This window comes from Brienomyrus brachyistius, chromosome 18 (genome assembly GCF_023856365.1).
Source record: "Brienomyrus brachyistius isolate T26 chromosome 18, BBRACH_0.4, whole genome shotgun sequence".
Lineage (NCBI taxonomy): Eukaryota > Metazoa > Chordata > Actinopteri > Osteoglossiformes > Mormyridae > Brienomyrus > Brienomyrus brachyistius.
The window spans coordinates 16,093,062-16,117,659 of NC_064550.1; the positions used below are offsets into that span (position 1 = coordinate 16,093,062).

General features: G+C 47.2%; 1 protein-coding gene across 1 annotated transcript; it reads right to left on the minus strand.

The window, feature by feature from the left end:
* Positions 1-740: 740 nt before the first annotated feature.
* ubl3a (ubiquitin-like 3a) lies at positions 741-24,473 on the minus strand. Its single transcript, XM_048982819.1, has 5 exons — positions 23,688-24,473; positions 5,829-5,937; positions 4,654-4,740; positions 2,762-2,839; positions 741-2,505 (listed from the first exon to the last, which is right to left on the minus strand). The coding sequence occupies exons 1-5, from the start codon at positions 23,712-23,714 to the stop codon at positions 2,453-2,455; spliced, it is 354 nt and encodes a 117-aa protein (XP_048838776.1). The 5' UTR covers positions 23,715-24,473; the 3' UTR covers positions 741-2,452.
* Between the last annotated feature and the right edge of the window lie 125 nt (positions 24,474-24,598).

Consider the following 24,598-nt stretch of genomic DNA (forward strand, 5'->3'; position numbering starts at 1 on the left):
AATAAAGGATTTTATCTTCTTTAAGTGTGTAGGAAGGCGTGCGTTTATGGACGAGACAAACCAGCGCAGACAGGTGTCAGGCTGAATTTGAATTCAAACCTGGATCTGCCACAGCTTCCTAGCAGAGCATGCAGCTGCCTGATCTAAAGGCTAAAACAGAAGATGAAACCACCTTCACTTATGACCAAAGAAGCCCCTTTTTCTGGAAACCACCTGGGGGCCGAAGTCATTTAAGGACAGAGGGAACATTCATCAGCTAGAAGATACATAATTAAGAACTCCGTTGTAGTCAAAGTAGGTCAGAAGCTGGTCCTTTTTCCTTTACACAGTTTCTGATCTTCAGCAGATAGAGGAGTGGGCAGGAAAGTTGTGGGTTCCAGTCCCAAATAGCAGCTGTACACTTAAGCCAAAATCTACATAATTGGAAATGAGTTACGGTCTACTAAGCAAATAAATATTCATTTTTAGCTGCAAGAGACAGAAAGGTACACAACCATTCATATTTTCCAGCATAGTGCAAACGACAAACAGCTCCTAAGACACCTTGTTTTGAGCAAAGGGGGGGAAGGGTTGTCACCATAAGGGGGGACCTCACCCAAGTAAAATTAAAGATCCTACTGCAGGACCTAAAGGAGAGTTCCCTCCCTCTCTCCAAAATTAGTAATTCAAACATTTATTGTCACGATCACAAGGGACAACCTGGAGGAAGGAGGAACAGTTAAACAAAAAAACACCCATAATGCAATTCAATATTTTATTTAGTTTTAAGAATTATTCCATTTGTAGTTCTCAAAGAAAAAAAGAAGCTTTAGTGCTATTTACAAATCAATTTGAAAACTCTGTCCTATACAGATATGAAATCTTACAATATGAACAATACCTTTTTTATGATCTAGTACTGTGTTAAAGAATTTTCCTTAAAGCAATAACCACAGAAAAAAAATATGAACAGTTGGGGGCAGGAGAAAGAAAAGAACACGTTACAATAATCAAAGTTTATGATTAAGGTTTGTTTGCTTAAAAAGTACAAGACATCCTGTCAGCAAGACTGTTTCAACTGCTAGCAAGCTATTCATATAGACCATCTTACACTAAAACACCAATATATATCAATAATATCTATAGTCATGTACTATATAAGATTCATATTAAATATATTCTACACATTTGTAACTTTAGTTTGGAATATAATTCCCATTGAAAAAAATATTTTTTAAAAAAATGTACAGGTGTAGATGAAATAGCACATGCTTTGTGGTGTGCAAATGGATTTTCATACGCAAAGAAAGACATGATTTCTGGGCAGTAAAAATCTCATTCCAAATTTACCCTCTGCTCGAACCACAAACACAGAAAACCGTTCGCTGATGCATTGCATTTTAAAAAGGTGCCGACAATATACCGGGCCCCTCAATGCCCCCACCCATCCCTAAGGGGGAGTCATTTAATACAGCGAAACACTATGATGGACAATAAAATTCTCTGAGACTGTCAAAACACAGCCGTGGATGCAAAGAAAATGGTTGCATGATTTGTTAAGGTAAATCCTTCTCATGTAAGGTAGCTGAGTAGGTGCAGCCATTTTCCCCAAGCCGGGGGAGGGGGGGGGGGGGCTTTTGTTAAGATTTTAGTTCACAACTTGCATGTCAGAGTAAGCACACCATCTCCTTAGAAAACACAAAAAAACATTCCTTAGTTCCCCGTCGACTGCAGATCAAGATTACAGGCACGTCAAACGTCAAATGTTAAGTCAGCCATCACGCTAGTAACATTTTCGAACAAAATGACAAGTTTGATTAATTTAGTGGTTAACCTGAAGTTTTTTTTTGGATTCGAATCATGAAAGTCTCACAACTGAAAATGGTTACCTCTGCCACATCGCTGCGATGACTGGTCAATGATCTGTTAAAATGATCCAATCAAATCACAAAATCCCTAGTGTGATCCAATCAAATCACGACACCCCCAGACCCCTTTACCGAGCTCCTCCTTCAGTCGTCTTCTTGAACAACCCCTTTTGGGTGGAAATAAATTTCCCCCGGTAAGGAAAAAAAAATTAAAAATTTACAGGAACACCCATCAGGGAGAGAAGCTCAGAGTCCTCCCGAGAACAGACATAGTGCAGAAGCAGGAGGCAGAAGAGGAAGATGGTCGACAAAGAGGAGCTCTGCCATGTGACGACCTCCCCAACACCATTTGTTCTTACATTATTCCCCACATTGTTCAACTGGTTTTGATTATCATCATTTTTGTATGAAGAGCCGACTGACGCTCCAAGCCACAACGTGCACCTGTGTGTGTGACCCTTGACTGTATGGTTACATGTGTGTGTGTTTTTTTGTGTGTGTGTGATTATGTATGTATGTATGTATGTATGTATGTATGTATTTCAGCAGCATGAAAGACGAAAGACCACAGCGCACAGCAGTCGGTGGGACCCAGTTGCCGATGTTTACAGGATGACACAGCAGTTGCTCTCCCCGGTCTTCTCACGGTTCCGCTGACCTGTGGGAAAGGAGATGACTCGGGTCAGAGGTCACATGACTGCTGGGCATTCCGATATTCACGCGCCACCCTCACACCAAACACACCGGACGCATCCCAGAATATGAACTACACTAGAGAAAAAAAGTAGAGAGGCAGAAAAGAACACACACACTGCAAAGCTTTGTGGGCACAGCATCCATTCACTTTTTGCATAATTTCTGCTTTATCCGCATTTTAAAATGCAACTGGGGAAAACTTCCACAATCCCAGTTACCTTGGGAATTGGGCTCTGGCAACGTCTCCCTGGCAACCAAATGCATCACTGTCGTCTTGCCGTGCGGAAGTTTCAGGGCTGAGAGAATGAAAGTTAGCATTATAAACCAATTAAATAAAAGAAATATATATTCAGTGACATGCAAGAACCTCACACACACGACAGGGCTCTCCTTACTGTTTAACAACCTAAACTTGTGAACCCAACTTGTGAAAACTTGTTCAATCCAGGTTGGCTCTATGCTTTCCACAGTCCGCACCCAACTCCCCCCTCCCCCTGTCCAAACAACAGGAAATTAAGGAGCACCTCCCAGCAACAGCTGAGTTTCTGCTCTTATTATGGTTATTTTTGCCTTGCACACACTGCGGTTAACAGCCCAGACTGCAAGCCTAATGGCTGCCGCTTCCTCCATGAGCTCTATTTCAGCATGTTTAAACGCACCGGCGGAGCTCTGCATGTCACTGGCAGACGTCCTCTTTTTCATGTACACTTATTATGAATGCCTTATTGAATGGGACCCCGAATCCCCCCCCCAAGCACACCCCTCTCCAATATCATTCGTCATTTAACTGCATTACATTAATGTTCTTTCCGCTGTCGCAGCAAAGAAAATGAAAGTGCCCCCTGGTGGCGGGGCCACCCCACTGAAGCAGCAGTCGAAAGGCGGCGAGTCTGTGATTGGTGGCCCGGCGGGAGGAAAGGGGGGGGGGATCATGTGACCAAACTCATCTGGGTCAAGGCCAGATCAAATAGGTAGACATAAGCTAAGTACTAAATCATAAAAAATAAAAATAAAAAACCCTTGCAGTGAAATTAATAAATTCTGCTGTTAATCTACCCTTTCGCATGCCTCTGATGTCATCCCTGCTTAATCCTCCACTGCGTGAACTTTGCCCACTGCTGGCAAAGTCCTCCGCAAAGACAGCGTTGCCTCCAGATGAGGTATGTGGGGCGGAGCTTAATGAAAACTAATACCCTTGCTCATGCTATACGTGTAACTCCCGTAACAGCTAGTATTACTGTTTAGTATGAATCACAACCCTGGCGGGGGCAGCAGCAGTGAAAGTGTAGATGAACGCTCAGTACGAATAGTAACAGCGTCAGCTATAGTAAATAATCACAGCCATGATAGAAGTAGTCTTTACATTTGCACTAGTACAAGCAACGCTAATAGAATTAACGCTAACAGTAGTACATTTCATATTTTGCCATTATTACACTAGACTACATTGTAATATAGTATATCAGCATAAGTATATCAGTTCCCCGGATCGCTCCGACTGATGTGGTGTGCTCATGCTTATTCTGCAGAGCACGGCCTCCCCCAGACACTCCGCCATGTGTAAGCCTCCCTCCGCTCTCCGCCAGGTTGGCACCCTGACCCGGGGCCAAGGGGCTCCTCCCCGGCACCGTGAACGGCCAGTTTGTCCAAGCCAGACTGAGGCTTGACTGTGTTCTTTGGTTCTTTGCTCCCAAGTCTTGGTCTGTTGTCTGGGGTTTGGGATGGGGGGTGTCACACCGCTTATTTTGACTTTGGGTGGAGAAGGTGGGGGTGGGGGTCCTCGCTCACCCTTAGAGGACACATCCTTTTCAATACATATTGTAGAGAATGTTCCCTTTCATTCAGCAGAGTTACACAAACATCACCCACCACACAGAGATTCCACGGCTACCCTGGGACTGTACCTTCAAAAAAGCTTTTCCAGGAATGGGAAGGTTACTGACATTTGAGTTTCCACCCCCCCCACCACACAGTTCATGGTTTAATGTCCAGTTGAGCAGGTCCTTCCATAACACGTACACACGGCACCTAGGACTAAATTCATCATACTGACAGGGTTTGGTTTGTGCTCGACGCTATCTTCAGGGAGTGGGGGGGGGTCTGCACCTACCTCCTAGTGTCACGTTGCCGTGCAGGAACCTGCCCTGGTAGATGAGCCTTAGGATGGTAGGGCTGCTCACCTGCTCCTCCTCCCAATCTGCAAGTCACAGAGGGAGACGTAACAATTAAGAGACTATTAAAGACCTGAGGTCACATGACCCTGGTTGGGTGATTCCCAGCAAGGTGGCACCTGTTCCAGTACAAGGCCCCTGTCTTACAGATCAGCCGCACTGGTCACGTCTCATTTGATGAATCGTCAATGAATTCCCACCCACCCCCAAAGCGACCCATCTGGGGAAGATTCCTGACGTCAGTAGGGGGAAGGGGGTCAGCTTACCGTTAAAGAAAAATAATACCCACACCCACTGCGTAGACCAGACAGCGAGTTGGTCAAAAATGCCTGACACACCCAAAGCAGGCGCAGGTCCAGCTGCCGGGCTGCTTAAAGGCACTCATCCTGTGTGTTAAACATCCGACTGAATAAATTTGGCGGAGCAAGGTGGGTGGGGGGATCTGCATCTGGACGCCATCTGTCAGTCTCCGACAGGAGTCTTCCCCAGATAGAGCCCCTCAGCCTCGGGGCAGGGTGGGGAGGAGTAATCAGGCATAAATAGCAATAAGAGAGTGACAAAGTAGTAAATAAATAAAATAATACTTAGTTACGCAACTGTTGTCATAGCAAGCTAAAGATGTTATTAGGACAGAATTCCTGAACGTAGCAGTTATTTTATTTTTGAAAAGAAAACTGGAAATAAGCCCCCATTACAGCGAGACAATGCTGGGTCAAAACGAAACCAGAACAGATAGGGGCCCCTTCCTGATTCTGAGGCGCCATTTCTGCGTTTTCTGTCAACGCCGGGCCCGGATCAGACGAGATTACGAAGGCCCACATTCCCCACTCAATCCTGAGCAGATAATGCATTGGCCGTCGGTTAAACTTAAACTAAATATACAGTATAAAGGTTAACTTTTACAGCTGAAAGTGGAACACACAGAAACTGGAACAAAATAATTATATCCACCTCATAACAAGGACCGGCAGAGGTCATGAGTGCATTTATTTAAAGAGAAGACAAAACCATACCTGCTTATTCTTTAACCATTGACATCATACCCCCTACTACTAAAACAGCAATAACGGAAATCCCCGAATTGTTTTTGTAAAGGAGCAGAACACCAACTCACCCATTGGCCAGTTGTCGTACACATGTTTGGCGATGTCTGTGGCCGAGTCATTGGGTGAGAAGAGGAACTCTTTCGTTTTACCGCTCACCAGGATGAGCTTCAGGTTGATCTGTAATGGACCACAGAATGAGGACGTTATTGGGGAGGGGTCTGCGCTGGGGTAGGGGCTGAGGTGACCTTTTACAGCTTCTCCACAGCCAGAGGTTGCTGTTAGGCCGCTCAGCCATGTTCATAAATTTCAGTGCCTGCAGACCTGTTCACAAGCTCATATGGGAAGAAAGAGCTAACAGGAGTGGCAGGTGTCTGAAAAACATCTTAAAACAAATATTTGTTTAACAGGCAGGTAATGAGTCATTGTCCTTTCAGCTCCTACCTGCTTGTATGTTCTGAACGGCAGCACGTGTATTTCTACGTCACCCTCATCCTAGCTGACATTCTGAGACATGCTGGGGACACAGTAAGTTGCACAGCAAGGGTGCTATGACCTCAGAGCCAAGTTGACTTCAGCAGAGTGCACTACCCTAACCAAACCAACAGTGCTTATACTAGGTTACCATTGTAGTATCACCTAAACGTAGCATATACACTAAACCCCCCCACCCCCCAAGCCAAACCACCTTGCGAGATTTGAAGAACTTCACCTCCCCCAACAGAGACTTTCTATTTTCCCTTCTACTTGGGTCACCCAGTGCCTGCTGGGAAGAGGAACTTCAGCAAAGGAGATTCAATGCTGGATGACCAAGCGCACATATGAGAGGACAAAGCCTGGATACATGCCGTACATGAGTGTCTGGGGAAGCGAGCGTGACACGTGGGGGAAGGGGTGCAGTTCCTTTGTTCATCCCATGTGAGAGTGTCAGATACATTCTTCAGCACGTTTGCATGCGCCAACATCTTCATGTTCTGGAGAGCGATCTAAAAATTTTACGCATGCCCATGCACGCATTCTTTCCCAGGTATCCTACTGCCTGCACGCGTGGAGAACCCATAATTGCTCAGGCCAGGGTCATGCAATAAGCAGTGACCTCAGAGCCCCTCCCACAAAAGCGATTTATCAAACGAGATTATGGCAGCAAGCAGATTCAAACACATCACAATGCCAGGAAAGAGTGAGAGGAGGGAAGAGAAAGAATGCTCACACTGCTAGGATAACAGCACTCGTATAAAAGTCAACCCTCCTCCCATTATTTAAGCAGTGGTCCAGCTCTGGAGGGTGTCTTCTGCAACCTAACCTGCCAAACGATGGCCGCCCTGGCTGTCCTGTCGCGGTGCAGATAAATGTGACAGGGTTAGGGGCTCCAGCTGGAACTTCTCGTTTCCTGTGGCCTCAGACAGGAAAAGAGGGCCACTATGGTGGAGAGCTTGATGCAAGAACCCAGCACCAAAGGCCACGTCTTTTCAGACGGTTCTCAAAACAGCTTCTTTCCAGCAGCAATCAGGCTGGGCGCTAAAGACGTTCAACAAGGGGAGACACACCCCCACTCCACGTCATACCCAAAATGCACTCAGACACACCCCAGCCCAGTACCCCTGACACTCAAGGTACCTTATTCATCATCACTCAAGCACGTTCTATAACTTTTTACCTATTACTGAATCTTAATGCAGCTTTCTATGTCATAGTTTTGTTTGTTGATTTTTAAACCTTGACCTAGAGAACTGGGTAAGAATTCCAATTTACTTTAGTGCCCGAGCAAACGACAAGTAAAGTTTCATTTCAAGTCAACACAACTGAACTGTCAACCAGTGTGAGACGCTGATCAAATGCTGTGATGCACGCCACCCATCCTGGATTCACCATGTATCAACGTTCTTCTTACTCCAACGTTCTCCTTTTACGAAGTGATGAGAAGGGATCAGCCCGAAGTTCGCAAGCTGCCCCTTTCAAATACCTACCCCCCCCCCCTCCGCCACACTGAAGCCTACCTGAGGCCACTGCTACGTCATGAGTCAGAACACAAAGTTACAGAGAAGCACGACGAAACCGCAAGGATAATGTCATTTCTGTTCCGTTCTCGGGGAAAAGTGGCCGAACTGCTCTCCCTCCTTACAGCACCTCCTCCGGCAACAGCTCCGTGGGGTGAGGGTAGTAAATTCAACATACAACCCTCATCAAAAATAAAGCGGGGGCCAAGGTTGCGTCAGTAGCAAGTAATAAAGCATGATCACATTGAGGGTTAAGATGCAGGGAGATTTAACACAGAGCACTAACACGTGTTGGGGGGCCTGGGGATTTGACATGGAGCGTTGGCCTCGGTCCAAACACACAGAGACCATGATCACAGGCCCGTGCTGCTTCCACCAAAACTACCAACAATAAGCAAAGAAAGCCACTGTTCATAGATCCTGAACCGTGAAGCTGCCTCACCACTAATAACGATACTAATGATTCACATGACGACTCAACATCCGTATTCACAAAGTGTATCAAAGCAACTTCTAGGAACGGCAGGAAAAGCCGGTTTGGGAGGTTACCCCCCCGCAGGTAGATGAGGTGGCAGGCTGTTTGTGAGAGTGAGCGGCACGTACGCGGGTCCCGCCAGCCGCTCCGAGGATGGGGCGGAGACGGAGGCCGTCTGCCGACCTGAGCCACCCTGCTTCCCCGTCGGCGAAGGCGCTGAACAGAAGCAGGGATGCCAAACCAGCCCTACACCAAATACCATGATCCATCACTTAAAATCCTGTAAACAAAATAGCTGACCTCCGCCCCCTTTCTTTCTTAGCAAAGGCAGAAATTAAACCGCAGCCCGTTTAGTCCAGCTGTTCATCGTCACACACACAAAGGGTAATTTTTACTTCATGTAAACGTAACCGAATTGGAATTTGACAATCAAGTCTTGGACTGAACTGCTTTGACGCCGATGTGCATTAACTGCAACGTTGGCTTCCAGGCCGCCTATAATCCTGCGTTTACTTGCAAAGAGCTAGAGCTGCATGTTTCCTTGCATTGTTAGGGTGCTGCGTGCGTGTGAGATGTTCTTACTGTTCTTTCTTAATGCCGAATCAAACAAAGGACACAAAGGTTCAATCCACATATACAGTCGCTTACTCCATGTATAAAGTTGAAATAATGTTCTGTTTTATACATACATGTGTATACATGTGCATGCGTATACAGGCATAATCGATTCATAAAAAGGAATCAAGATATATAATCTATGCCACCGTTTCCTAACCCTGTCCTCGTGGACACCTGCACAGTCCACATTTCTGGTCACTCCCAGTTACCGGCCAATCAAAAACACTGAATAGCTGCTACAGGTGTGTTGCAATCTGGGAGACAGCAAAAATATGGACTGTCTGTGGGTCCTGGATGGGAAACATTGGTCTATACTGGTATTATAAACATACGAGGAAGTGCTGGTAAGGAATAACAAAACACTCCCTATCCAGCTTGCTTCACCACACATCCTGTTTTTCACTGCGTTTCCTCTAGGGGGGTCAGACAAGCCTTCCTGAAAATGTACCCCGTGATCTCTTGAGCTACAGCTACCAAATTTCGAACCCTTGGCAAGTCTGGGAGACCTCGGGGGTCTGGGAACAGCCTCTGCGTAAACAGGCCAAATCAGCGTTCCTAAGCGGTTGCATCCGGTTCCTCAGCACCTTGACACTGACTCCGAGTGGCAACGCTAATTATGGGATGCAATTAACACCACTGGTTCTTTGAAGACTGAGGGAGATGGTTCAAACAGGGATGGGGTGGGGGCGTTACACAGCTAATTACAGTGTCGCCCTCGATGCACATCGAGTCTCCCCGGCTGCACGCAAACGGCAAACTCTTACAATCTGGCTGGCGATTTCACTCGAATTTATGTAGATAGTCCTCAGCTTCATATTGCTGTAGGATTCTCTCTCTGTACTTGTCCTCTGATGATTCGGGGGAGGGATTAAATCACCCAAAGACAAAAAAAAAAAAAAAAAAAAGAGAAAAAAAAACAGGAAAGAATAACAAGCACTTATCCGTACATAAATGACAACACAGGAACAGCATGTGAACAGCACAGGAGACACCACCCCTGGGCGAGGTTCTCCAAAACCAGCCATGTCTCTCTCTCTCTCTCTCCCTCATCTCCTCTTTCTGCTGTTGTTATTCTTTTTTTTTTGGAGGGGGGATTAAGAGAGCCCCAGGCTTTAACGCACATCTGTGCAGGGCTTAGACATACACAGCACAGATGCACACCACCCCTCGGAACCCGAGTGGTTGCGTCCTTCATATGGCAAACGAGGTCCTTCGACCCAAAAGCTGAGGTTATGCATTATGTCTGAAGGATTCTGTCGCAGGACTCATCACCACAAATTGGCTCAGTGTCTGCCGCCAACAAAGCTGCGGACATGAAGGATGGCGGAATGGAAAAGGAGGAAACCATTAATATCGCTGTGGACATCACGTTAGACCAGTTTCGGTTAGTTTTCACCTTCATCTCAGCTGCTCTGCTGGGGCGGGGGGAGTAAAATTCAAGAATGGAAGGGTTCGGAATGTTCCTTCAGCCCCCGTGGAGTTTGAAACGGCTGGTGGGGGTCGGTCTGGGAATTGGGCTGACAGACATGCCAAAGGAACGTACGCGTCAGAGGAAGGGGCGAGGAAGAGAAGACGCCAACGAGCGGCGCGCACCTCTGGGAGGGCCCAACTGGGCCTCGTCGCCTGTCAAGGGGTGGGGGGGTAACGCCGTGAGGAAATTGGATTTTTAGAAGATGTAACAGCCCATTGTGTGAAATAATAAAATGCTTTAGAGCCTGTCAAGAAGGGCAATTTTCCAGTGTCAAGCTGTAAGAGATCCATCTATCCGACAAAATAACTACAGAGGCATTTCTGTTTGCCTGTCGAGATGACATCACACACTGGGGAAGATTTCAAAATCTTGTCTGAAGTTTACATGGGGGGGAAGGGGGGGTGTGAAAGGATGTGGGGCATGTAGTGTGCGAGTAATTCAGAGCAACGTCAGGGGATTCACACAAGTTCTCATCTTTATTTCCTGAAAAGGAATAAAGGCAAAATAAAGAAACACTCCTCCCCTACCCTCCCCTCCCCTCCCGTTTATATTTTGGGGGGGCTGCACCTAGACAATATGATGTCTGTCAAAATTTCTACATCAGACACCAAAGTAGAAACAGGCAGGACAGAAAGGGTGACAGGGTGACGTTGACGAGAGGCGATCCAGTCCGCAGTTTTGAAAACCGGCACATGTTACATGCCGAGGTCCTGCGTGGAAGAAGGGGTTCAGTTTGGGGGCAGGAAATGGGTGCAGAACAGTAAATGAATGCAGAGTCGACGCGTGTCAAAGACGCCGATGACATTTTCTACCACGTAAGGCTGCCTTCTGCAACACCGCCATCACCTCGACTGGAATGCAGAGGTAGATGCCATCACAAACACACAGTATCTGAAGATCCGAAGGGCCTGGCTTGTTGATTTTTTTTTCCTTATCCTAGTTATACCAGTGACCCTTTGACCTCTGTTCCCCCTTGGGGATAGTCAACCATAGTGGCAGCCCGTTTTCTGCCATAACAAAACAGAGCAGGTTGACGGGGCGTCACCCTGAAGACCCATTAGGACCAAAGATAGCACACTATGCCCTCTCGAGTTCACAGGAACCATGACTCTGGGTTCAAAGTCCAACTTTGAACCTGCGTTGTGCGTGAGGGTGGCCTTCAGCCATGGGAGGTCGGTCTCTCTCTCTCTCTCTCTCTCTCTCTCTCACACTCTCACACACTCTCACACACTCTCACACACTCTCACACACTCTCACACACACACACACACACACACACACACACACACACACACACACACACACACACACACCATGCAATTCCCTCCCCCACCTGGCCAGTCAGACAGCGAGTGTTCCCTCACATCAGCTCCATGCCCTCAAGCAGACACCCACAGGCACAAAAACACTGCAATTAAAGAAGTGCACAGGCAGCATGGCAAAGGGACAGCTGATGATAGGGCCATAATTTTTGACGGTGGCTCATACTCATGACCGTCTGGCGAGAGGCAGCCTCACGTCGCCCTGCGACCAAGTGGGCGCCTCATCATCCCCATGAAAACAAGGCGGGGAGTGGGCCATCCAAAATAGATGTTCTTACATGCACGTTCAGAGACACTGTATAAAAAGCTCACAGTTCCTCACCAAGCAACTCAGGACATTCCAACCTGCCCAATGAACTCCCTCTTTATTGGCCAGAACCAAGGAAGACCAGCCAATAGGAACATTCAAGCTTTACCGACATTACAAAGATTATAAAACCAGCAGCAGCTTAACAACCGTAAACCAAAGGGGGGTGGAGGGGAATCAACTTAAGTGACAGAAATCAGACCCCCCCTCCTCCCCTCCCCACTGGTTTATAAATGGCAGACAACGCCCAAAGCTCCCCAGTGGTTTGCAGGGTGGTGTAATCCATCTTCGTGTGACTCCACCTAGGCAACTGGGATGGACCGATGACATATGTTCTCCTCTGAGACATCAGTCACAGGGACGAACAACAAATGCGCTCTATTTTATTTTTGTTGCAAAACAATTCAGGAAAGACTCCCATGCCCAAGTGAATGTGTTTCTGCTTAGCGAAATCGGCGCAAGCCAAATCCCTGACTGAAAAACATGACGTCAGAGGTCATACGAGGAAAACGAACGGCCCACAGAAGGATCAGGGTTGTGAGCGATCCTCACCTCACCTTCCCGAAAGCTCATCTCATCGAAGAGCTCCGTGACTAGTTTCGGTAAACCTAACCACTCGAATTGACGCAAAGTTTAAATTCCCATCTAAACCTTTACTGAAGAAACACAAGTTGCTGTCTTTATGTACATCTGATCAATAAGTCCCCCTAAGGGTAATCCAATATCTCAAAAGGGGCTTGTAGTAGCTGGCCTTTATGCATTATTAACGCAAATAATTATTAATGCGTGATTGTCAGTGGATAAGCTAAAGCTTAACAGTCGCTATCTCATACAGTCTTTAATGTCCGCTAAGGTGCGCTCCAAGCCTAGTCCATCAAAGAAAACTTCTCACTGATGTGCTATTAAATACAAGCAGACGATAGGGTGCCATGAGAACTCATCAGATCACGAAAGTCCAGAAAAATCCATACTTGCATTAATGAGTCACGCGTGGCTAAATTTAAACACAGAAAGTTAAAATTAATGCATCATTAAATTCTGTTCCATGCAGACGAATGTGACAGCCTTTGTAGTAGCTTACAGGTACAGATATAGAATGGAGAAAAGCTGAGATCATACGTGGCTCAACCACTACAGTGGACAGACGTTTCGAATTAACGAAAAACACGGCAGTGCCATGTTCCAGTGCCAGACTGCGGTTTGCACTCCCAGCTCTGGAGAAAACACCTCCACTTATCAGTACATTACAGCCACCTCAGAGTGCTGCAGAACTTATCTTAAAAGGTGGGCGCCATGAAAATCACTCAGCATTGAACACTTTTTCTGTTGGGGGGCATTTCAGACTACGGTACATATTCCTCACTCAGTACATTTACACACACAGTAAGAAAACCTAATTATTGTGTTAGTCTGACTGAAATCGAACCTTAAGTACATGTAAACATGTTAGTATACGTTCAATCGGACGTATACTAAAGATGCCGGTACACAGAAGCAGCACGGAGCACAGCAGAAGATGTACATCACTTAGGAAATGTACAGCGCTGTAAAGCTGTCCAATTCACTGCTCAACTAAAGGACGTTTATCCACTGAACCAGGTACTTTTGGTACTTCAAGACGGTACCAAAATTATGGTACTTTAAGATATTGGTTTTCCACTGGCATAGAAACTGGTACCGGGGCCAAATGGCATCAATGCGAGGTGGGTATTTTCTACTTAATTTGGAAAATGGCTGTAGTAGGACTGGACAATGTATGATATTAATACTACCATGGTATGTTATGCACATCCAATTCTTACATCACTGGTCCGCTAGATTAGATCAGGCTTTTTCTTACCTTCAGTTTGGTACGGATATTATAGCGGAGGAAGTTTGTCTCACTAAAACATTTTTACTCTGTCATAGGAAAAAAACCTAACAACCTTTGAAATTTTTTATGATTATTCATTTTCAAGATTAAGCTAATTTTGAAACACATGCTATATAAAGTTGTAAATCCGCTGCTTTTGCATGAGCGCCGCACGCATTCTCCGAGACAATCATAATTATACAAAATACTTTATTTCGTTGCGCTATCCGGATCTTCTCGCATCCATTCTTCTAACCAGATCGCAATTAAAACTTGTGTCAGTTCATTTGTCCACACATCCATTATTATTAATTTTATTATTTTTTTTATGACTGACATAATAGGTCAACCGGAAAACACGAGATACTAACAAGCTGAGAGGAGCTACATCACTGCCTATCGTAGCGGAGTCGGACATACTTTGGTCAATAAATCGATTCCCCTCCCGTGCATGTATACTGGGACAAGGGCAGTAGTGCGATTAAGTGGCGTAGTGGAGCTATAACCGTAGCTTGGCTTAGCTGTGCATGTAAATGCACTGACTGTGTAAGTAATTCCATGTGGCAGTGAATTAGGCAAAGCAGACACAAACGATGACGATGTGGATTCCACGCAGACTTAAAGGGGGAGGAGCTAACGACCACCTTGACTACCATGGGCCGTATCTGCTGATATACCACTCTTCATGCACCAGGGACATAAAGGATTCACAGGGAGCAGATGCACCCTACAGTTATTCACAAGAGGAAGCCTTTTACACAATGGAGTTTCCAGATAAAAGCTCAAGGGGGGGGAGGGGATGGGGTTAAGTACAAGGAAATGATACAGTTCCGTCCTCTGTGCCCCCCTTTAGGGATCTGTCCCCCCCCACATCAAATCCAAACCACCTTCCAGGGGCGCTTCACAATATGAGGTCTGGGGGTGTTCTGTAGCTGCCAAAATTGCTTTTGCATGTCCACTGGAATTGCTTGGATTCCTGCCAGCCAGCGAACACTGACCCCCCCCCTCGCAGTGACTGAAGGCGGAGCCAGGCACAAAGAGAAACATGCCAGTGTGTGAGCGCGACTCGTGTCCTGGTTATGCCTGTAGCCCGGTTCTGGGAAACCTGGTTCAGAAACTAGACACGGTGACTTTCGGTGCACAGACTTGGGATTCCTCTCCCCCCAGTCTCGAAGCTGAGGGAGAGGAAGAAGTCTGTGATGCTTTTAAAATAAAAAGTCCTACCTGTAGAAAGGAGGGCTGCTGTGGCCTCGTGTCATCACCAGTAACAGAGGTCACACACTGGCTGACATACATTATCCGGCTCGCACAGTAAAAGGACTATGGGTGGGGGATCTTGTGATCGTCGACTGTGACGACAGGAGATAACATGAGGATTGGTTCAGCCAACAACCCCACAAACAAGGCAGGGGTGGCAGGAAGGGATAGGAGGCTGGGGTCATGACCTGACCCCATCCTGCCAAGATTGGCCAAGGGATTACCCTGGGATTAGCTCACACAGCCATGCTATGCAGACATATAGCCCACTAGCGCGCACACGCACACACACACACACACACACACACACACACACACACACACACACACACACACACACACACACACACACACACACACACACACACACACACACAAAGTGAAGCCGTGAAACCAGGATGTGGTCAGGCTGATGCAACTGGCTCCAGCAGAGGAGCTAATCTACCATTTGGCTACTTAGAGTGTGTTGGGGGTGTGTGGGGGGGGTCATTTGCACACTGTGTGGTCCGTTACACAAACTTCTTCAGGTGAGAACAGAATATGCCCAAACCTACATATATCAGACTGGTCCCCTACAGGACGCTGATGCGCGTTTGCATGCAAGGGCAACAAAAACACTTCCTACTTTTTTAAATGAATCCTTTCGTGACAGAGGTTCCATCTGGACTGAGGAAGAGAAGACCTGGACGGAGAAGGCGCTCAGCGTGGTTTCATTCCGGCTAGCAAAGTTCAGCTCTATGACACCTTACAGCTAACACTTCGAAGGCATGCGTGAAGTTTGGTTGAAGTCATGATCTACGCACGGGGAATGACTCGAACTGCGAGATGTAGAACGTTATATAAATATGTCAGGCCCGCTGTGCTGAAATGAGCCCCAAAACAGTGATGTCGTCCTCATCGCTGAACCCCAGACCTGTTCCATTCAAAGTAAAAAAAAAAAAAAGCCTTAAAACGACCCTGGGGAATAGTGAGGGGCCTTCAGGGGCTCAAAGCCAAAAAACAAATAAGGCAGAGCAGTAGCAGAGGATCTGAAATCCTCCTTACGGAGCTCCTTTCCAATAAAACAAAACTCCACAGAGGAAGCTGGTAGTGGTTAAAGATCCAGGCTTCGCCAAACATGAAACCACTGCCTCCGGCACATTCAAACACACTGAATTTACACTGAACTGACGATATTCGTAATTAAAATTTCACTCCAGGCTTCTCACAGGGCTACCAACCAACCCCCCCCCCCCCCACCCCATCAACCTCAAAAGAACATTCCTTCATAAGAATGACGGCAGCTTCACTTCGCCAAGCAAAAAGTCAAAAGGTGGCGGCCCCAACCGCACAGAATTAAAAAACTCAAAGGCTTCAATTTGGCCCATTAGCGGCGGCACCGTTTGGCCGCAGACGCACAGATAATTCCGGGAACCACGTGGGCAGCGTCTTCCGGACCAGCAGCATAAACACCTCGAATTCCACAGCCCACTCGGCTATTGCCCGTTTATCCCGTCTGTCACATAACTTCAGAACTTCAGGAGGCAGGTTCCGAGGCGCGATTTCCGGCTGCCGGGCTCAGATGACAGGCTTGGTCTGGTCCAGCCCACTCAGTGTGTTGGCGAGGGGGAACCAATCAGGAGCGAGTTTCCAAGTTGTGGCCAGCAAGGCGGCAGACTAGGATCTACAGCACTGACAGCCTTCCGCTGTGTGAAGACAAAGGGCCTATTTTCATTCATGCACTATAATTAAAAAGAATGACCCACTACTGAAACTCATCCCCCCTCCATTTTCTAAATGTCTATGAACTTTGACCGGCCTTTACAGATCTACACCATAACGCGTAAAAAAAAAACACACATCTCACATTTCACACACTGCCCCAGCACTTTCATTATCACCTTTTTTTATACACATAATTTTAGCAATGCAGCCCTACCTAGAATTTAAAAAGCAACAATATCGCATGTAGCTGCCATGTGCTGGACTGCGAACCGGGAACACAGAGGCCTCTCAGCTACGAAACCACACCAGCTTCGGGGCAAATCAAAAAACGTCGTATCAAATGTGCACTGCACCATTACTGCTGGGGAAGACGGAGTCATATTTATTTCCTATAAGAAATTTCACAAAGGGTTAGTGAACGGAAGTCACTTTTAATTTTTGGTTTAACCACCTCCCCCAGCACTTACAAACACGTCCATATCCATTAAGCGAGGATGTCCACTTTGTCAATGCCTTCTTTATCGACGCTCCCCAAGCACCAGGGCATTACCATCCCACTGCATGCAGCTCAAGGAGGACTGGAGAACAGAAGCGTGTGATGCCCCACGGCGTGATTAACGGGCACCCAGCTGAATTAACGATAATTACAAAGATCTTTTAAGCGAAGGAGAGGAATCAGATGCGGCCAGCCTAGGGACCAGAGGCAGGGACAGGGATATATGGGGGGGGGGGGGGGGCTGCAGGACCCCCAAGCAAAGGACTGTCAGTCCCGTCATGGATGCTGACATTATTACACCTCCCATGAGTCAATGGGACTAGTCTCAATGGGAGCCTGGACCCAGAAGACATGTAAGGGCATGACATCGAGGGGAGGCGGGTGTCCCCAGACGGCATGGCAATTTGACACGGGATTTCCCCTGGGGAGGGATGAGGCTACAAAAATAATTAATTGATTTAATCAGTTTGTCAATAAATTGCCAGATCTAAACAGCAGCACCCTTCTGTACTTTACATTTGCTATTATGTAGCATCATTAATTATCAGTTTCCTTGAAAGTATCATTTTTAATACATATTTATTTCCAACACGGGGGCCAAACATGGGGAAGCGGAGCATCCTGAGGTCTGCAGAAGCCCCCTTCCTCCCCCAATCTGCTCTCTCTGTTCCTCTCTCTGTCAAACCAGCAGGACCAGAAGAACACAGCTCTCCCACCTTAAGGCCACAGAGCAAAAAATAAAATGATAAAAAAAAAAGACAGACATCTGCATGGCTGGAGGGAGGGGGGGGTTGAGGGGGGGTCAGAGGACAGTGGGGCCACCCTGCACTCCAAGCAAAAAGGGATTCTCTGTCCTCGGAAACACCGGAAGCCACTGCCAACCTATGACTGACTGTCCTTCTGAACCGCGGCCCTCGCATCGCCCGCCGCGCACGTGCAGATTAACCGGCGCACAGGAAGCCGTCCATACTTATGACATTAAGAGTTTGCTCTCCCCACCACCACATTAAACTGCCTCGGTTCTGCGACACCAGACATTGTATCAATGCCACCTGTGTCACATTTTCAGCTTACGTTATTCCATTACCCCCCCCCCCCCACATCCTATTAGGGGTGTCATTAAACAGGAGGGCACTAGGGGACTAGTCAATTAAACATGGTCATCTATAACCACCACTGGACACCCCCCAACACCACCCAACACCCCCCAAGCCAACATGCTCAGAGTTTTAAAAAATGTCATAAGTGAATCAAAAGATCACAGACACACATGACAGAGGCTTTGATTACTCTTGCCTGAAGGAGGTGGGGTGTTTATAGAAAAAAACAAAACAAACTGGAAGCGCATCTGTCTCAAAATCACGCGACAGACAACGGGGCGGCGCAGGACAGCCACTGCAGCTGCTCCTCCAGCCGCCGGCATGCCAGCGCCGTAGCCGTGTAACTGCATCCCATAAATCAGCACATCTTACAAAACCATATCCGTAAAAAAGGTGAGACCACACAGAAAGCATCCTGTATGGGGGGGGGGGGGGGAGACAAACTCCATCCCATAATTCAGCTCATAGAGAAGAGCCCAAGACAATCTATGGAGTATCTTCAAAACAGCCATTGTGTGGAAAAACACAGACGAGGGACAGAACAGTCAGCGGACAATAGCTGCTGCCTGCGGGGAGAGGCGCGATGGAGAGCCGGCACCTATTAACCCGTCCCAACAAAGGAGCCCTCTGTGCAAAAGATGCAATGTTCTCTCTCTCATGCCAGAGGGTGACGTCACTGTCATGAGAAAGGGGGGGGGCGCGATGTCACTGCCAGGGCTACGGAACCAGGGTGGACCATAGACGGAAAACCTCACAAAGGTTGCTAAGAAACCGAACATTACATCACTTAATGGACACTTTCTATTTTTTTCATTTTTTAAACAATAACTTCAGATGAAAATACAGAAACCAAAACAATGACACTTTTCATTTTGATATGGTTGCTATTCTTTGAGATTCAAAAAGGGCCCAAAACCACAGCGATTATAGAACCGGCCTTTGCGGGATTAAAGCCGGGTCCAGGACCAGGTCCACGAGGAATAAAAGGGAGAAACGGCAGCAGAACTAACAGCAGGTTCTCCGGGACACAACACAGAGGTTAGGGTCTGTGGTTACCTAACAAGAGACCCACTCCCCCCTAACACCGCCCCCGTCCGGCAAAGTCATCCTCTTCACCGGAGTATCAAAGCATCTGACATTAATTCTTAAAGAGCACAGTCAGCCCCTCGCTCGAGAAAAGGCAGAAGCCGCTTCGCTAACAAAGTAAAGGAACTAGCAGCCATAGGCACAGGGCTGATATCTTCCATCATCAGTATTGGGTTAATCCTGGCGTGATAATTATGGGAGGTGGATTCACAGCAGCTTAAAATAAAAGGCAACTTCACGTGTGTGGGGGGGGATTGGAGTGTGAGACACTGATGTATCAGTCGTCTCCTCTTCCACATGAGAAAGGACCGAGCAGGGAGCGTGTGCATGGCTGGCCGAGAGCAGTCACTGAAGATACTGTTGTAAATTGTTCCCGACTCAGCATGAAAGGCTCCTTTATTGAATGAGTCGGCTCCGTCGCCCCACCCCAACCCAAAGCCTGGCCTCAGCCCTTTAACCCAACCCACCACCCCCCCCCCCACACACACACACTTCCTTCAGTAACAGACCACCCCTCACATAGGTACTGCCCCCGTTCTGTGGGACCAAGTAGCCCATGTAGGAGCAGCACATGAGATGAACAGAGGCACACTCACACTCGCACGCTGACGCTGTGGCCGACTGAGACGGGGCTTCTGAGAAGGTTTATAAAGTGACAGGAGGAAGTGCAGAAGTGCACAGTCGATATTTCAGCGAATGTTCCGCAAAAACTGTGCCAGAGTCAAGTTAGAGAATGTATTCACAGGCAGTTTTGCCAAGCAGTCAGACTGCAAGCCTTGTGCTTAGTGCCTCATAATATCCCAGACCACCAAGGGGGCGGAGCCCCAAACTCGTACCTCAGCACCTCCTGCCTGATCACAGCATATCAGCAACGTGGCTGATAAGGGCCCGAAGGAACAGATGACACAGCTCAGGAAAAATGGGCTGAATCTCTGTGTCTCCAAGTCCAGTGGCATCATTACCGAGCAGGTCACTCCACGGAGATGCAATCACGGCACTTCAGCCACTTAATTATGAGGCTTACGCACACACACATACGCACACGTGTGTTATGGGGACTCTCCATTCTGGGGCCATAACCCTAATGCCAACTACGACAATCATAACGCCACCCAGCCCTAATACACGACGTCTACTCAAAGGCTTCATAGAACTCATACACGATGTCTACTCAAAGGCTTCATAGAACTCATACACGACATCTACTCAAAGACTTCATAGAACTCATACACGATGTCTACTCAAAAGCTTTATAGAACTCATACACGATGTCTACTCAAAAGCTTTATAGAACTCATACACGATGTCTACTCAAAAGCTTTATAGAACTCATACACGACATCTACTCAAAGGTTTTATCGAAACAAATGTCAAAAGGTTTTGTTTTATATACCATATAAATTATAACAAGGGTGGAGGGGTCACCCTCAGTGACACCCCCCCAAGTCATGTCCTTTTTACATCCCCCCCCCACACACAACCTCAGGGGTCAGCTGCATGCCTGTTATGTCACTCCAAACTAACTCCATGAATAATCAAACATGCACAAGTCGCTGCAGAAACATATTCTGATTGGCCGAAGCGGCACCGCGTGGGCAACAGTGCACCAATGACGATTCCCCGAGTCAAACCTGCGTGGGTCGGACTGGGGCGGTGGGAATGAGTCTCTCTTACCCACAAACCAACATTCCTCACCTATCGGACACCCACTATGTCACCCCCCCCCCCCACCCCCCGCCCCACTCCGAGTAAGGGCTGCTTACAAAAGGCTATACAGCTGAGCACACACATGCAACACTGAAGCTGACATGTCCAGCCAGCGAACAAGGGGGCAGGCAGATGGACAGATAGATGTTGTTTTTCCTTTTCCCCTCCCAGGGCAGTTGATGATTTCTGACCTCTATCGCACAGGCCCAAGGGGACAGAGTCCACATATACCTTATTGATTCTCCCCCCCCCTCACTGTGGTCATCCACCAGGAGGTCAAAAAGAACTGGACAAGAAAAATAAATAAATAGATAAACAAACATTGAGAGGAGTTGGCTAAGAAAGGAGGAGAAAACACCAGCGAAGTCAGCGCAGAATGTCACATGTGACTTGGCCTTGTACATTATATAAGGATTAATGGGGGAGATGCATTTAAGTGGGTCACCTTAAAAAATATTAAAGAGAAAATGGAAAACTCACGCCAAGGCATGATGGGTCTTTGTAAGTGAACTTGCTTTAAAAGGCAAAATTGTTACTATGATTGTTATTTGAGACATTTCAAGCATAATTTTTTTTTTTTTTTAAAAAACTACCCCCTCCCCCCTCCCCCAAGTTTCCTCCATGTCAGCAGTTTGGGGATTCTCCAAAGACCCTCCAACCCTTTACCCTAGGTGTGAATTAGATTTTTTTTTCCATAGGAAAATTACTATTGGTTGTCAAAGCGCCCATTTCACACTGGGCAGTAGCCTCGGGACAGAAAACCTGCTCGATAAAATCCTATGACTGAAAACGCATTACTCTGCATTATGACATCCAGCCAGTGATTGACTGGCCTCACACAAATCAGCTTAAGCGCCATACAGTGGCATGCAAACACAAACCCTAATGACGGAGTGGCCTGCCCCAGTAAATACTACATTACGTAACTGAGGGAAGCGTTAATGAGGCCTTCTTAAAGGTACAGACAACTAAAGGTCACCTTTTCATCATAGGTGAAGCCATCTAACCTCTTCAATCCTGCTGAAGGACAGCGTAGACACACTCCACGCCCCACACACCGACACTACTGCCCCTCCTGTCCCCAACGGTGCCTTCAGACAGCGCTGCTAACTGAAAGTCACAAAACGTATCAACAAAAACGTTTTAACAGCCTCCTTCGGTGCATCATCATGGCTGATGTTCAGCAGTTCCATTACGTCCCAGTTTGCTTTTAGCAAACCGCTGTTATTTTCCTCGCAGAGAAACACCAAAGGATCAGGGAGGTTCCCAGCCTGTGTGCTAGTTACAGGGCTCTTTGTTCCCCTGAAACCAGTGTCGTTTTCACGGGTTCTCCCAGGGATGACAAACAGACAAACCATATGAGCCTTGGTCCCTGGTGAACAGTTAACAACCCCCCCCCCCCCCGCACCAGAATGCCCACACTACTGCATACCTACACTTCTCATGTAAAAACCACCACCTCAGTTTGTCACCAAGAGTGCGGAGTCCTGAGTTAGTCACTGACTGACTTCACCATTCATCCGAGTCTAAAACAAGCCTATGGCCACTTTAACACACAAACAAGCCCTTTCAGTTAAGATGATAAACTTCTAGGCAGGGCCAGTGAATCCTACAGGCGACTTAAGCAGCCGCCTAAGGCGAAAACTTAGGAGGCAGCGCCAACTTGCCAATCAATTTCACTATTCTTGGGGCTCAGGTGCGCCGGCACTGATGCCCGCCTAGGCCGCCACATCGGCTCTGATCCGCGCTGCTTCTAGGGCCTTGTGTTTGGGTTGCTTTTCAAAGCAGTCATGCATCCTCATCACTGGTTATAAGCATGCTAAAAGCCACTTGGTACGTTGAATCCTGCACTTCCGACCCACAAAACCGTATATGTGGACGAAATGTCCAATGAAGTGTTGAGTCTGTACTCCAAACCACAGACACTCAACTTCTATAACCAAGGCAATCTACGATCTGACCACCCTACAGCTCAACCACAAAAACCTACCAACCTAAGCAAGAGATCGTTGTAGTCTCAAAAACATCCGTGCTGCGACATATTACATTTCAGAATTAAACTTATACACCAAAAATACGATTTCCTTTACCACTGTAGGGCGAACAGTTCCTTCCAATCAGCAGAACCACTGTGGGATAATTATCTTTGATTAAATGGAAAATGTCACATGGCGGGTGATCTCTAAGACCTCCAGAAGTGTTTTACTGCTCACACGCAGTGGAAATTGCATTTGCTATATTGGGTTAAGCAACCGCACACGCAATAGCGATAAAGCGAATGTCAAGCACTTCATATATCGTCCCTTTCACACTGGATCCGAGTTGGCAGCCTAAAAGCGCTTCATGTCCGTTCCCTAATTCCACAATGCCGTCCTATTGCGGCGCATTGCCACCGGCTCCGCAGATATACGGCAGGTCGCCCCCCACTCCCCCCCCCTGCACACTTTTTAAACGCACAAACTGGTGGTCTAAAAGCCCGAAGGAAACAACACGGAAACACTACAAGAGCGATCCGATTAATTTCACGGGGGGGCTCACCATATCCGCTGGAATACTGTTTGTCATCTCTGAATGGTTTCCTTTTAAAGCTCCTAGGTATAAAAACGAGATCCCCTCTTCTTCTTCTTCAACAAAAAAAAATCCTCCGTCAGCTATTTCAGAAGCACCAGTTTAGTTAAGCGCAAAAATAATAATGACAATAATAATAGTAAGTTGCTGGTAAATATACTCCTGCACTCGGGCTGAGACGCGCACCGTCAGCCAGTTATACGTACGCCAGCGATGTGCCCTAGCATTACAGATCGAGTCGTTTTTATTAAGCCAGTTGTAGAAAAAAATGTACAAAAGTATCCCTTATATTGCTGCAAGGTCTGACTTCTGTCCCGAAAAAGCAAAATACTGTTTTTTTAAAAGAAGGTGCCTACGCCATAGGAAAACGTAATACCGCATATCCAGGAAATTGAACTTGCTTTTAAATCCTTTCAGTTGACTTTTGGGGGGCAAAGCAAATCAAACGCGCCTCGTTCGACCGTCTTGTCTATTCCCACGACCATCTCCCGGACAAAAATTGAAGATAATTCGCGAGCGACTGAGAAATTAGCTGCGCGTCCCCCCTATTCCGCCCCGACTTGCTGTCATTCTGCTTCAACAAAACATGGCGGCAGCTCCAGTGGAAAAAAAAATCCACCGTGGTGACTTCGCACAGCAGCCCGACAGCGCTCGGTAAGCGAATGCGGAGGAGCCCGGTGTGGTGCGGTGCGTGCCGTGCGGTGAGCTGCGCGAGCTTAGGGAAGGGGCGGAGAGCGTGCGAATCAGCGCGAGTCTGAACCTGCGTCTGTCACGCTGCTGCATTTTGGGTTCGGATCCGGAAATGTTAGGGGAGGCTGCGTGGGCGATTGTTGAGAAATTGCACAAAATATATATATTTTTGGCAATTTTAGTTCATTAGT